This window comes from Antedon mediterranea, chromosome 11 (genome assembly GCF_964355755.1).
Source record: "Antedon mediterranea chromosome 11, ecAntMedi1.1, whole genome shotgun sequence".
NCBI classification, from domain to species: Eukaryota; Metazoa; Echinodermata; class Crinoidea; order Comatulida; family Antedonidae; genus Antedon; species Antedon mediterranea.
Genome location: NC_092680.1, coordinates 14,616,086 through 14,632,541, shown reverse-complemented (window position 1 = coordinate 14,632,541; position 16,456 = coordinate 14,616,086). Strand labels below are relative to the sequence as shown.

General features: G+C 32.5%; 1 protein-coding gene across 1 annotated transcript; it reads left to right on the top strand.

Moving 5' to 3' along the window:
- Nucleotides 1-4,818: 4,818 nt before the first annotated feature.
- On the top strand, nt 4,819-14,467 carry LOC140062859 (sialin-like). Its single transcript, XM_072109230.1, has 9 exons — nt 4,819-4,872; nt 5,590-5,823; nt 6,442-6,529; nt 10,482-10,577; nt 10,830-10,960; nt 11,186-11,335; nt 12,412-12,544; nt 12,959-13,200; nt 13,964-14,467. The coding sequence occupies exons 2-9, from the start codon at nt 5,662-5,664 to the stop codon at nt 14,165-14,167; spliced, it is 1,206 nt and encodes a 401-aa protein (XP_071965331.1). The 5' UTR covers nt 4,819-4,872; nt 5,590-5,661; the 3' UTR covers nt 14,168-14,467.
- Nucleotides 14,468-16,456: the final 1,989 nt, after the last annotated feature.

Genomic DNA, 16,456 nt, shown 5'->3' with positions numbered 1-16,456 from the left:
TCACATATACCACATTGCATCGGCCCCCCCCAACACAATAAAAGCAATATGTATGGAACGCCATTAAAGCATGCTATTGTCCATGCAAAGAAATTTACCGTCCGTTTTATGTTTCAGACTAGAAGTACGCCTACATTACAAAAAGGAAAGTCTTTTTATTCTTTATTTCAGTTTTATTTTTTAAATTATTTAACTATTTACATTGTTTTTAAATTAATAAACTTAAGTAAAAAAGTTTACTATATTTTAATTAACAGTGCCATAATTTCGGAGAGCAAAGTTCTTGTGGCCGCATCTCCCATGTAAGCGCGTTGAAGTCAAAACTCTTGAATTTTAGAGTATTTTGCCTATATTAAAAGATAAAAAAGGATTAACATTTACACTAGAAACAGTGTAAGTACCTGAAAAAGAAATGATTTTTAATAACCAATATTAATAATCACATAACAACTTCAAAACAAAAACTGACAAAACACCTCTCACCCCCTCCCCCTCCCTTCGGCCTCCCAAACGCATTAATTTCAACCTATCTTACTCATCTTTACAGTAATTATAATTTATAATTGTAATCATAATACTTTCATCGGACTTTTTATCGCACCTGATTCTGTTTTTTCCTCAACACAAATCCCTTTACCGTCAAAAGTTGTAGGTTGATTTTAACCGGAAAAAAGTCAACTGGAGAGCATTGTTTGTCTTCTACATTGATATTAAATATGGGAATATGGTTTTGATTGGTTAGCTTGTTCTATCGGACCAATCAGATTTATGAAATTCCTTCTAAACTCCTCCTTCGACGCTTATGCATTCTGAACATAGCGAAACCCGATGTTCTGGTCCGAAATATACTTCAGACAAAACAACTAAAATGACTACCGTAAATCTAATTCTAATAGTAACCCACACTCTAATCGGGACTCTAATATAGTAACCCCTATTCCAATAGCAGTAACCCACCTTATAAGTCAATCTATAATAATAACCCACTACTCTAATAGTAACCCATGTGGGTTACTATTATTAGAGTCACAAAAAATTATGATGCAGCCAGCAGTCGTATTTTGAAAATAAGGAGATAATGCATGTTGATCTCGGGAGTGAGGGAGGATTGAGTGTTTTTGAGTTTATAAAATAAAGTTATAGTTCAACCAAATTTGTTTATTCGTACTGTTTTATTATTTTGCTATAAAATAAGTTGCTGACCGGAAAAGTTGGGGGTAGGTTACTATTTCCAGATGCCTAATTTAAGATTAGTAATAGTAACCCACTACTCTAATAGTAACCCCCCCCCCCTTTCTAATAGTAACCCACTCTAAAAAAACAATCAAAGAATAATAACCCAGGGTTACAATTAGAAGATTTACGGTACATTATCTCTATTTTCAACGTTAAAAGAATTTTTAACGATGAAATAGCAGCATGGAAAAACATACCACTGTCAATAATATCAGGTATTGCACCGAATATGTCGTCTCTCTATTCAATTCCTCTGCATCACAACCCTGTATAACTTTAGAGACGCAAAGAAAATAAATGTTATGTTAAGTGTTTGTATGTTGGTATGTTGGTATTAACTTAAAACTCCCAAGGATACGATTGAAGTGGGTATGCCAGCAAACGAGATCATTTGGTGCAATGCTTGCATTACATATGAACATAGGCAACTGTATTTTAAAAAATGGATAGAGAACGGGATTGTTTATATGAAAGATCTTTTTAATAAAGATGCAACATAAAAGTCTTTTTCAAAACTTAAAGAAGTGGTGCAAAGAAAAGAATCCTTTACTATAGAATACTTTATGCTTTTTAAGGCAATTCCAAAAGAGTGGAAAAATAACTATAACCAAAATTGTGACCAAGTACTTAATTCCCCTGGATTTTACACAAAGAATCATTTTATAACATTAGAGTCACTAACAAATTTATTAATAAGGTATGAACTTATACATAAATATTTCAAACCACCAAGCAGTCAAATGTACTGGCAACAACGCTTCAAATTTTACGAATTTAATTGGGATGATATTTGGAACAATCTATGCATAGGCTCCTAATACCCAAGAGTATTCTCTACAAACGGGAAAATCCTGAATAATTGTTACCCAACAAACAGTTTACTGAAAAAATGGGAATAATTATAGATTATTTTTGTAACTTCTGTAATGCACAATTGATAGACAATATAGAACATTATTTATATCTGTGTCCAGAGTCTCCTATTTATGAATGAGTCAGATATTGCTTACAATGATGGTCAAACATTAAATTGTCAAGTATCTTTACGTTACACAAAATGTTTACTACTGATTAATAAAACAAAAATTGATAATAAGTCTTTCTTAAACTGTTTAAATAGGATATTAATAAAACAGAACAATAATCAAAACTGTTAGACCAACGTCAAACAGTCGATTCTCCCATCTGGCTTTATAATGCAAATTTTGTCAGGTGAACATATTTTAAACATATTTTTATCCAAAATTTATATGACACTTTGTTATGATAATTGTACTTTGCCATGTTTTAACCTTTATATGAAATGTATATTTCTTGTATTTGTATTTTACCCTTTTGGTGTCGTACCATGGTTACCATTTTATCATATTATGTTTTTATATGTTACAAGCAAGACTCATTTTGAGCCAGAGTGCTGAAATAAAATTTAATCGAATTGAATATTTGAAATTGTATTGCTCAGTAAAATTTCATTAAACGCGTCCACGAAAAATTCGTTTAATATTAACTGGGAAGCACCGACTTCAAAAGTGTTTATGTTGTGCAAGTCGAAGAAGAAATTCTAATCTGATTTCAGTCAAATTTTCAAGTTCATCGACATTATTAACTCGTTTAGATAGGAGTTTGTCCGGTGTGATTAAAAATACCGTATTTTTCCTATTGTGTTAAACCCACATTAATGCATGAATATTTTCTACATAAGAAACCATTTAGCCAACTAGCAGCTTGAGGAAAACCATTTAGTTAATTGTTTGTAATTATGCTGACGTCACACAACAATAATTAATGAACATTTATGTTTTATTTATTTATACAGAAATTTAGAAAATATTATGTTAATGTTAATCACAGTTTCTCTGGATCGCGTTGGAAAAAAGAATGGTATTATCGGTGGGGATATGTGTCCAGATAATGTTTTCCAGATACGATATATTTATATTTTATTTTTTTGTCACTCAAATTCCAATATTAATGTATTTGTATACCGTACGGCATATTTCTTAAATTTGTTTTCAATGTTCCTAAATATCATGATGTAGACGGTGTAGGCCTAAAGGTTATTGAACTACAAATAAACGCAAAATAACGCATAATAAAATACCTACTAGTAATTAGGTTCATATATATATGCCGTGCTATATGATACTTAATTCTATTTGCCGCGTTATAAAAATATCCAACTTACAAAATAAGTTGCGAATTTTTAAGTGCTACATTGTACACGTGCGTCATCACGGCACGGTGTCGTCGATTAAATATGGCTATATTAATTTACATTTAAAATTGGTAATAATCACTCAAGGCGTATGGTAATAAGCTACAAAACACGTTTATTAAACATGTTAAATAACAATATTTGCAATGCAGCAACAAGCAGTATCATCGCTTTTGTAAGAAATAAGCCGATATTGTTTTACTGCATCAACACAACAGGTAAAAATTTAAGTTAATATTTGTATACGATTTTTTTAGATATTTTATATACGATGTGGACATAGGAAACATTCGTTTTAATAGAAGTGTGGTTGACATAAATTTTCTCTAAATTAGGTTCACCTCTTTCAAGTATTTCCAATGTCATTTTCTTTTCTTAAACCTGATGATGTAGACATATTGGATTTTTTTTAATATAATATTTGTTGACCAACGTTTTTAGCCTTTGTGCTGATGTTTGTATGTTTTTATATACCGAAATAAATAAACTATATTATCAATATTTTGAATAATTATGCAATTTATGTTTAGGATCATAAGTTCACAAGGTCTATGTTTCCATAATGGCCATAGAGGAACTGAAACCATTGTTGGCGAATAATTTGAATAAAAGTAAGTTTATTATTTTTGTAGTGTACACTTAATAAAATACATGTAGTGGATATTAAGAAGAATGTTCAGAAATTACATTCAACCTTTATTACGATATTTTATAATTTACAATTTCTCTCTATTCACGATGCGAAACAGATCTAAGTTATTTATTTGAATCAAGTTTAGATAAATTAAAACAGATCGTAACTTACTAGAATTAAATTTTGATTTAAGATTTTTTATTTTTTCCTCACTTTTTATCAACACTTATATTCTTTCAATCATCTTCGATATTTTCCTAAATGATAATAAAGTACAATAAATGTTCTACTTTTTTCGTTATTTTCTGTTTTCTCATATCTTTTACTTGTACTAATTGTTTATTAAAACCCACTACTGTGTATAAATAATAAAAACTATAGGCCTAGTAAGTTACTAGTCTTTTCTTTCTAATGCATGTACCGTAATTATATACAATACGTAAAACGCCATATTTTCCCTCTTTTTTCCCTTTTTTAACAATCATTACATCAATAGTATTATAACAGGTACACCATTAATACTAATCATAGTAATACTAAAGATCAGAACAATACAATTCTAGTTGTTTTGATTAAGATTTACAAGTCATTGATTTCAACATTAGGCAAGAAAAATGTTGTTCAAGTTAGATACATTGTGATTGGAATGTGTACAATTGTAGCTGCGTTGATCAACAGCTTCCGGAACATTTTTAGTGTTGCTATCACAGTCATGGTGAGACAAAATAAAACGAATTTGGATAACAATTCACAAATATCAACAGTAAACGAAAACAATCTTGTACTGGTAAGTACGTGTAGTTTTATTTAATATACAAATAATACATTTTCAAGAGATAAAAAAATGAATTCTCTTCAATCAACGGATACAAGACATTCATTATTTTTTTAATAACACACCTACTGTTCTATATTTAAACTTTTATGTAAATAATCAGACGCTTCGATTTTCAATCAAATATCGAATTAGACAGACAGCAAATAATATTCGGTGCTAGGATTTTTACCGCGCAAGCAGTAATAGATAGAGATAGTTTTCATTGACTTTTTTCTGTCATTTTTTGTTTCACTGAAAGAAATAAATAAATACAATTTAATTATTTATTTATATATTATATTGTTTAGTAGGCTAATTGTGGGTATGTGCCATTATTTAATGTATTGTACTCACTGAGCGTACACTTCATATTTATTATTGTAATTGTTCACACTTTCCTCTCTAATCAGTAATCATTATTTCAATAACACTTAAAACTATAATGTTGACATCATGATAACATTTTTCCTTTTGTCCAATGAATTCCTTTTCTTCCTTCATTTATAGGTTCATCCATAAACCTATAATAATATAAATATGTTATGTAAATAATAAAAGACATGCATTAATAATTAAATTAACTTTAGTTGACTTCTCTAGAATAATTAAAATGTTAATAATGAAAAATACACTTGTGGTGATGTAAATCGTATTTTTCCGGTATATAATGTGTATTCTATTTTAAAGTCTGGTGAGTTTGATTGGAATGAAAAGACGCAACAATTATTACTCAGTGCATTTTATTATGGTTACTGCATCATGCCCATAGCAGGTGGATGGCTGGCCGATACTGTTGGCGCGAAAAGGGTAGTAACTATTAGTATGGTATTGTCTTTTATTGCAAACGCATTGATTCCTGTGACAGCCAGGACAGATGTATGGTTACTTTTTACAATGAAAGTATTGGATGGTATTGCACAGGTGAGTGTATACATTATGGTACACCATCGTAGGCCTACATACTAACTGCAAATTCATAATAAATACGTGGAAAGTAAGAATACGAACATATGTAACAGAAGTCATACGTTGTAATACCTGTCGCACGTGCAGTGGCATAAACGCTGGAACGTACGCAACGCAAGTAATTTAACCACACATGATAGATGATTAACTGTAGTCTGTCATTTGTTGCTTGCGTTGCGCTTACGGTCGTTCGTTACGTCCTAGTGGGAACCAAGCTATAGATGGCCGTCCAACGCTGGAGTCATTGGACTTTTTCATATTTTGATGCCTGTTTTTTTTCTCTGGGCCTTGATCAGGGGCCCCCGGGGTCGTAGTTCGTGTAGAAAGCTTTCACAAAGCAACATGTACTATACAAAAAAACCAACAAAACAGTCGTGTATTCAGAATTAATTTACCTATGAGAAGGTACGGACAATACAAATATATATGTCGAAAATGGATCATGCCTTATATTTGGCTAACGAACTGATAATTTGAATATAATTATGTTAGTTACCTGGTGAAAAGAGCCAAAACAGAGAACAAACAACAACTTCCTTTTGTAATTGACGATTTTATAACTGTTTATGTCAGGCAATGGTATACCCAGGATTGTACGTTATTATTGGAAGATGGACACCCCCAGAAGAAAGGGGCATGGCTACTTCGGCTACATATGCAGGTAAAAACCAACTTCTTCTATATACATTTACATTTTGTACTGTGTACACATATTGATTGAGTAATAAATAAGTAAATAGAATTAAAGTAAATTAGAAAGATGAAATTCACTTTCATTATTAGTCATTAACCAACATTTGATCCTAGCCACATTGATAGTATTCAAGTACTAGCCATACTATTGCTTTTTCCTTCTGTTCCCCTAATTTCGTATACAGACATTCATAGGCTAATTAATTGATATTATACATGCACAATATGGAATTAATAAATCCTTCTAAAAATCGAGTACAAACATCTTGGTTAATCAATTTCAGGTTAACACATTTAATATGTATAATTTATTTAGCTTTTTCGGAATATTTATGACCATTTTGCTACAAATCTTCTATACGTATTGTTTTTGCTTTTTGTTCATTCCTCCCAGGTTTAATCATAATTATTAATCATTATAACTATTTGTCGGCAGTGACGCTGTCAGGTTGTTTGTGCCACGATCCGGGCCGCGATTTTTTTTTTCGTACATAAGTTGGGGACCCCCTCATGAAACGTCACAAACTAAACATGAATAATTCATCAGTTAAATTTTCTTGTTCCATCCAAGCGTATAGCAACAAGAAGTGATTACACAAGTGCGGTACGATTCTAGGCCTAATCTCCGCTGTGGTTGCCGCGTGGGATTTCATAAAAGAAAAGCGGCGTTTTGTGTGGATTGTCGAAATAATCAGCCTTTAGTTTATGGTGTTTTTAATATAATTTATTACTAAAGAATTACGTGTTAAAATTATAGTTTCTATTAATACTATTAGGCCTAATTATTAGTCTCTAAACCCATGTCTATTCTAGTAGTAGCTGTGTGGGTGTGTGTGTGACGTGTGTGTTAGGTATGACACAGTCCGAGTAATAGTATAGTCAGCAAAATTAAACAATAAACATTACACAAAAATACATTTTTTATTCTCGTGGGTCTAATCTTCCCATCGCATGTGTTCATATACGCGCATTTTTAAAGTTCCTTTGAGTACATGCATAGGCCTATTGTTTGATAATAAAATTTAGCAGAATTAAAAAATTACAGTACACAATACACATTTTTTATTCTTGTGGGTCTAAGCTTTCTTTGGGCTATACCCAATTACGGGTGTCACGAAACCTAAGACCACGAAAGCTCAGACCCCCTAAGACCTAAGATCACGAAAGCTAAGACCCAACACCTAAGATTACAAATATTTATCTTTCGCACCTGCCTTGTATTTTAACTCCCAACATCTATTCTGAATACCACACCTTAGAATTGGCACTTTCATGAAAAAAGAATCACATAAAAAGTAACAAATACATTTTTAAATTGATGATTTTACAGACGTTTTTCTCGCACACAAAATGACTAGCCTACAGTACAGTAGGCCTACCACATGGGCCATGTTCAATGTTTTTGTTTCTATGGAACGTCAAAAGAGCAAAAATTATATAGAGGGCTGAAAACTCTGTGGAGTCCATCTACAGTGTGGATGGAACAATGTAAAATCAAAATTGTAATGATAATAGTATAATCATGCAAGTACAAAGAAATAAATACTGGCAAATAAATTTTAATTTAAAAATCATGATAAGTTTTTTTGTTTCGTTTTCTTTCTGTTTTTATACTTGTACTATTATTGTTGCTCTTTTGGCGCTCCATAGAAACAAAAACATTGAGCATGGGGAGCTCGAGGAGTTACATTAGTATTACAGTATACAAAGAAACACATCTGTAAAATCATCAATTTAAAGGATTTATTTATTTGTTATTATGTGTTTCTCCTTCTGAAAGTACTTATAAGTCCTAATTTTAAAGTGTGGTGTTCAGGATAAAGTTAGTCAACAAATTTGGAGTCAAAATACAAGAAAGGCAGGTGCGTAAGAAAAACATTCTCTGAACCAACACAATGGAGTAAATATATACCAACAAACAACCCGTCAAGTTTGTTTGTTGTAAAGAAAAAATATACATTTACTCAACGGGCGAAAATAATGTGAGTTTATCTATGTTTTGCGGTAGAATTAAATTATATTTATGGTAATAAATGAAACCTACTGTGTTTAAAATTATGTATGGATAAACAAGTATTGTTTTTAAGCTGTAGTATATCTTAGTATTTGTAATCTTAGGTGTTGGGTCTTAGCTTTCGTGATCTTAGGTCTTAGTTAGGGGGTCTGAGCTTTCGTGGTCTTAGGTTTCGGGACACCCGTCCAATTACTACTTAGTTTAATGTCTTGCCTAGCTGTCGATTAGCCTCGACACATTTTGCATAGTGGTGTGTGTGAACATGGATTAAAGAATAGAAGGATATGCATCGACGTGAGATCAAGGGTTCCTTGACTCTCGCCGACAGACTGCGGACCGCCCACAATGTTACAGTTTAATTAACCGCATGGTAACAACGAAACGGTCGCGTGCCTAATATATATTGTTTACTGCACATGTGCAACGACATTTAACCTTGTTGGCTACGCTTCTTTCGCGTTCTTTGGTTGCATGATGTTTGTAGATGGTCAACTATTGACTATGTTGGTTTCTGCCGCGATTGATCTACGCTAATGATTTTTTTATGATGATTAAAGTAGCATTTTATGACCTGTAGTAGCCCTACATCTGAGACAATAACTATTAGTTGTCTCATTTGTTGTAAAATTACAAGAATGCTAGCCTAGCTAGGCCTTGTACTAACTAGGCTAAACTGGGCTAGTAAACCCTATGATTTGCCGACATTGATACTGCCTAGGTAGGCCTAGGCTAATCTTAAATACTCACCGTTGTCTTACTTCTTGTGTGAATAATAATAGGTAGGCCTACTTCGTTTGTTCGTGATCAAGTTTGCCCTGCGTGTACTTTTCAAAACGACCGCTAGGTAACGAATCGCAACTATACATAGCCAGCCAATCCCGGATCAGGGATCGCTGTTTTCATTCAATTAGGCCCGGTGATGTGGATGACATAACCACTAGCCAATCACCAGGCACTACAGTTTAAATATAATCACATCGATAATTAAGGAGATTTATGAAGAAACCACTGCTTAGCCATATATTAAAAAACACGATTGGTGTATGTCTGAACACCGGCCACGCTAACAACATACATGGTCAAATGCATAATTTAATATTCTATAGATTAACGCAATTTTTAATGACAGAAGATGGCAGGCAAATAATGATAATTCAAATATAAAAATTGCATATTTTATTAATATTACCAACTACTTAAAATTACCAGTCGTAAGAAAGTGAACTTTTCGTAGTCCGATTGTGATGAAACTAAAACAGAATTATTCAGCAATATATGTTTGTTATCAATTAATCATCGACGCAGACATGTCAATAGAACATTCAGACTGCGCATACGATTTCTACATGGTTACGTTTTGGTCTCAAAAAATGTAACAGTTGATTCGCAGCGTTTTACAGAGGGCCGCGGTTAGAGACACGGAGTTCAATGAACGTGTTTGTTTGATTGGCAGCAGTGCTTTAGTATAGGCAAGCGCGTTGTAAAATCGTTTGATGTCACCGTCGATGCATATCCTTCTATTCTTTAATCCATGGTGTGAAGAAGAGTGCGCGAAGGCAATCACGTGAATTGACCTAGAATCCTAGGCCTACTGTAGAAAGAATCGTATCGCAGTTTAGTTGTACTGTACTGTGCGTGTAATCACTTCTTGTTGCTATACGCTTGGGTGCACACGGAACAACAAATTTAACTGATGAATTATTCATGTTTATTTTGTGACGTTTCATGAGGGGTCCCCAACTTATGTACGAAAAAAAAAATCGCATCCGGGCCTTCAAAATACAGGAGAAACAGAAAACATCTTACTGACGTCACTCAAACTACCTAGTAACATGACGAGAAAGGGAGACGAACATTCCGACATGATTCTTGTTCAATAAACATTTAAACATTGTTTTCGTCACAGGTGCATGTTTTGGATTCATAGCATCTTCTTACGTGGCGGCATTTCTTTGTTCAATGTCATTCAATGGAGGATGGCCATTACCATTTTATTTCTTCAGTAAGACATATCAAATAATATCCATTTCAAGGCACAATGTTAAAAACATTTCAGGAATTAAGTCTGTAATTGTTGTAGAACCATTTCAGATGTTTCTATTGAAATGGATAATGTAGATAGCAAATATTATAAGGCTATAGCATTCCTTACCTCGTGGAAGTTACTCCCAACAAAATATTAATTTTAAAAATTGTTTTTTAAATATGTACATCAAATTTAAAGGATTAAATGAAGTTTAATAATAATTTATAGGCTGCATTGGGCTGGTTTTTTGTTTCTTCTGGAATTGGTTTCATCTGGACAATCCAGATAGAAATCCCAGAATATCAGTTCAAGAAAAGAAACATATTCAAAGCTGGAAACAAGATAAACATCAAAGTCAGGTATTAACGTTTTAATGTGATAATGGCATAACTGGGGGTGCTTAAATGATAAAATGTATAGTGAGTCATAGACGATGAAGACGTGAATAATTTAAAATGGTACACGTATTTGCCTACATAATCGTCCCTCCCCAAACCGTTTTCCGCCTACACAAGAAATCCATTTTATCTGTAAAAAATGGCGTACCTATTATATTATAATATTTTATTCTATTTTTCAAATAGAATCCAAGTTTGTCATGGTCTGGAATGTTAACGTCGGCTCCATTTTGGGCATTTTTTATAAGTTACACTGCCTTCCAACTTGGTTACTTCTTTGGACACTCAAACGTACCTATGTTTTTCACTACTATACTAAATTTGAACGTCAAAGTTGTAAGTAGGCACATTAAGATAGCTAAGATACAATTGGTTATTAGAACTAGTAAATGAAGATGTACTCTATTATGATGTCTGTGGATGATGTTTGAAAAGAAATCGTAAATTATAATCTCGTACAACAAAGAACGGAATGAATAGTTTATCCATCCTGTAATTGGCGTTTCTCGAAGTAAACAAATTAAAACAAGGCCAACAGCCATTAAGTCGCGTGCTACAATGCATAGTGATACCGAACCGACAGACAGACCGACAGACAGACCGACAGACAGACCGACAGACCGACCGACCGACATAGTGAACTATACTGACCGAAATTACTGAACATGTTTAAAAATGTTGAAAATGTTTAAAAACATTTATATTTTTTTAATTTCACTTTTGACGTGCTCGTATAACGTAATTTCGAGTTGAAAAGTAAGTCAAGAAAACAGAAATCGGGCAAAAAGAGTGCGCAATAACATTTAACGCGCAGTGCGCGCGCAAAAATATGCGCACTCATGGAAATTTTGTAAACGCTTAAAATTGCCTGAAACGTACTCTTATTTCATCGAAAATAAGTTTTGAAAATTGTAAGCGCGCGTACGCATGCGTTACATGCGCTACACACGTAATTGTATTGCCATATGATGATTTATGCCCTGAAATTTATGAGTACCAAATTTTATTTAATTGTGATTCATGGTTGTGAAGATATGATTACAAACGTGATTTCGTTAAATCATGCGTAGACCGCGTAATTTTTTATTGCGCACCGTGAAAACATAAACACATTGATTCCTGGCCATAAGGAATATACTGTGAAAAATTGACCTAGCTAGATTAAACTGATATCAAGATAAGGTCAGAAAGCGATAAAACGCATAGTGATACCGGACCGACAAACCGACACAGACAGACCGACAGACAGACAGACAGACAGACCGACCAACCGACCGACATAGTGAACTATAGAGTCGCTTCCACGCGACTAAAAATGCTGTGAGCAAATGGTGTTGTATACGATCATGGCATTTGTCTATATCTATCGATATACTTTATATATTTTTTATAATTATTTCTTTATATTCAAGACCTGTTTGATGGTTTCCATAGCGTACCTAACACAAATGCTTGTCTTCATAATAAGTGGCATTGTTGCACATTATTTAATGTCAAGAGGAAAGATTAGCATCCTACTTACCAGAAAACTAATGACATTTTTATGTAAGTACGTTTTATATACATGTATCAATACTGTTACACAAATAACCATTTAAAACAATTGCGATTAGATTGAAAGTATTAAAACATAGCAACCCGAACAGCCTCTCTTGTTAATGGAATTAAACAGTGTTAGCGGCACTGCTGCTAAGAGAATGATAGACAATGCGCATGCGTAAAATATTTTATCTGAATACAATGCTTGATCTCATCAGGGAGATGTAAAATAAATCTCCCTGATCTCATCTAATGATAATTTTAAAATAACATTTTTTAAGCTCAAAGAATCAAAATATATTTTTATATATTTAACCTTCTGCATGCACGGTAGGGTCTACGTTGTATCTTATGATATAATACTCGAACATTCATTCAAAAAAATAAAAGCATTATTTCAATTACCTTTTTATTTTTCAGCATTGTTTTTACCCGCTGTTTTATTTACGATTGTGGGATACTTTGGTGCCAACCCGGTGGTAGGAACACTTTGCATTATCGGTGCCTTGGGTGCATATGGTTTTGCAGGTTCCGGGATTGAAACAAACGTTATGGACATCAGTCCAAATCACACTGGTCTTGTTTCTGGAATTATTTTTGTGGTTTCAAATGGAACAGGATTCGCTGGACCGGCAATTCTTGGAAAACTGTTAGAAACAGAGGTAGATTCCCTTTTTACTTGCCGTGTAATTTACAAGCTTTGCCAAAACCAATATTTTATCCGAAAAGCATACATTTCATTTGAGAAGAAAATCAATGTTTTAAAATGGCCCGAAATTATGGAATTTATTAAGCACTTCATTCAAATGTCTTTCCAATCCTCCTTCGTTCAAATTTAACTTAAATAAGAATCTGGTTGCGGCTTATGGCAAACACCTGCTACTGTTTCTTAACATTATAAGTTGTTCTTCTTGTAAACTGGGCTACTATACCTTCAATATTTTATTTATTTAATCTGCTGGCCATGACTTAAATTTTGTCTTTAAACTTATTTTGGCCTTCTTCTGCACACCTTTTTTTTAAACTTAAATTTTGTTCTTGTGTGTGTGTGCGCAAATAAACAATAAAAACAAACAACAACCGCATACGCATACTAAACACATCAACAAATATAATAATAACATAGAGGTCTTCCATGATCATAATAAGACACTTTATGGCACCACCTATTGTGGATGACGTCTCCATCACTTGGGTTAAATATCCGTTTACTCTTATTCTATGAAAGTAAAATGAAGCAAGCCTCATGAATTCATTCTGTAAGAATTTATGGAAGAACTCAGCGCATCATAGTGATACCCAACTACTCTGTACTTTGCTATAGGGGCATAGTTTAAAAAGCAAAGGGCTATGTGTGCTAATAATCAATGGTAATATCCATCCATAAGTTTATTAAATATTAATATATATTGTGTTTTATTACAGAACTCAATGAACCAGTGGCGTATCATATTCATTATCATTGCTGTAGTACATATATTTGGACTCGTGATTTTCCTAATGTTTGGCGATGTAAAACAACAGGAATGGGATAAAGGAAAATCATCACGTGATCAGAATGAACAGATAACTATACTGATTTTGAAGAAACTGGGGCATTTTGAAATATTTTCTCATGTAGGCTTATAGGCATATTGTTTGGTTGGTTTTTTTTGTTGTGTTTTTTATGCGATTTACCCACCTATATCCGTACACATAGGCCCGTATAAACTACAGTAATACTTTCCCTGGTACCCTCTTTTAAAACTTCTGGTTGGCCTTTTATTTAGGCTAAATCTAAATTATTATTATTGTTACTATAATTTTAAATCTTATTACCCATTAAAATTGAATATTTTATGTAGGCCTTCAGTTAATTACTAATATAATATAAAATAATACATATTAAAACACATTTCCTTATGTTTACACGGTTGTTTTAATTCATTCGATGACATGGTAATAGGCCTTAATAAATTATATTAAGATATTATATAGAAATATATATGTTTTCAAAATTTGTGAAAGATGAGATCACAATGATACAATGCTAACCATTAACCATAACTACATTATTCATTCATCCATTTATTCAATAGTATGTAGGCCACTGGCCCAAGTACAGTAATAGAAAATAATACATATTGTAAAATTTAAGAAGTAGTAACAGCAAAATAATTAGTTCTCTTTTTATATGCCAAAAAGGCAAATCTTACCAGGTTTTTTATTACTTTTTTTTTGTTTTTCATTAGTAAAATAAACTTTTTATTTGTTGGTTGATTAAAATAATAAGGTTTTAAGAAGGAGTGTCTAATTTCGTTGTAGTATGGACATACTAAAACTAGGTGATATTCATTTTCAACCTCATTACATTTGTAAACTTTACAGATTCGTTTTTCCCTTTCAATTCCTGTCCATCATCCCTTTTCGTTTTCAAGATCTAAAATTTGTAATCTTGAATCTGTATTTTATCAGATTGTTTTGCAGAATTAAGTCTTGTAGAAAGATATTAAATAGTATAGAGATGATAATGGTGACTCCTGTTGTATACCAATTCCATTTTGTAGGGAATCAATTTTAACAAAAGACTTTAGTTTTGAATAGAGTGAATTAATTACATTTAAAATTTCATCTTGCAGACCTAGTTTCTTTAATTCGTAAGTAAGGTAATTGTGGTTTATTGAAGAATCAAAGGCACATTTTAAGTCGACAAAAGTAACACAAGTTCTGCCCCTCTTCTTAATAAGATTTTTGGATACAATTGTGTTCAAAATATATATTGTCGAGGGTTCGATGTCCTTTCCTAGACCCTGATTGCTCCTGATTCAAAATGTTACATTTATCTGTCCAGTCTATGAGTTTATTATTGATGATATAAAGGAAAGCCTTAGCTATGGTTGGTATCAGAGATATCCCTCTCTATAGTTTTGAGGTTCAGAACTTTTCCCTTTTTATGTATTGGTATAATTACAGTGGTGGCACAACATTAAGGGAAAGTCCTACTGACAAATATTAAATTTTTTTTTCATATACAAAATTAGGGACATTTAATAATATTCCGCTCGTGATACCATCAATACCCGGGGCTTTACCCTTGTTGGTGTTTAAATGCACTTATGACTTCATCTAATTTAATTTCTGTGTTCAATATTTGATTGACATAGGGCAAGTTGTCCACTACGCTTACAATTATTGGAACTGTTTACATTACTAAAGTGTCGATGCCATACCATTAATGAAATTTCATTTGATAGATTGCTTTTTTTCTTCTCTTCTCGGAATCTTTTATTATCGTTATCTTTGAGGAGTCGTCTTATGTTTTTCCTTTTTGTTTTGTAGTAGTCTATTTGTTTCTGTTTTAATAGTTTTTTGTAATTATTTTTAGTACTTATATATTTTTTTTACAAATTCTTTTATTACATTAAATGTAATTTTTATTTACAATTACGTTTATTATTGGTGCCGATTTTAAGGCTATTACATTTTTTGTTTTTGTCTTTTTTTGATTTTGCATATTGGCATTATTTATTTTCTATTTATTTTTATTTAATGAAACTAATTTATCATTATCTAAATCAAAGGTAAATGATTCATTATAAATAATAAGCTTATCATATCTTAATTTAATTTGTTTCCCTTTCTTAATAGCTTCGGCCATCATTGGTTTCAGTTTCTTTCTAATTGCTCTAACTCTTGCTGTGGAGTCTTCATTGACGCTTGCTTCTGCTTGAAAAACATTTTCTCCCACGGTTGCATGTCGACGTATCTTTCTGCTTAAAATATCTTCTTTTTAAATTTCGCTATTATAGGCCTTTGTCTAATTTTAGCATTAAGTATCAAACTGGATACTATTTCCATCCATTTTTGGAGTTTCCGTGATGTATTCTTTGACTTTTTCGTCGGCTTGAGCCCAACTTTCACCGTCTCTTTCATTTATTC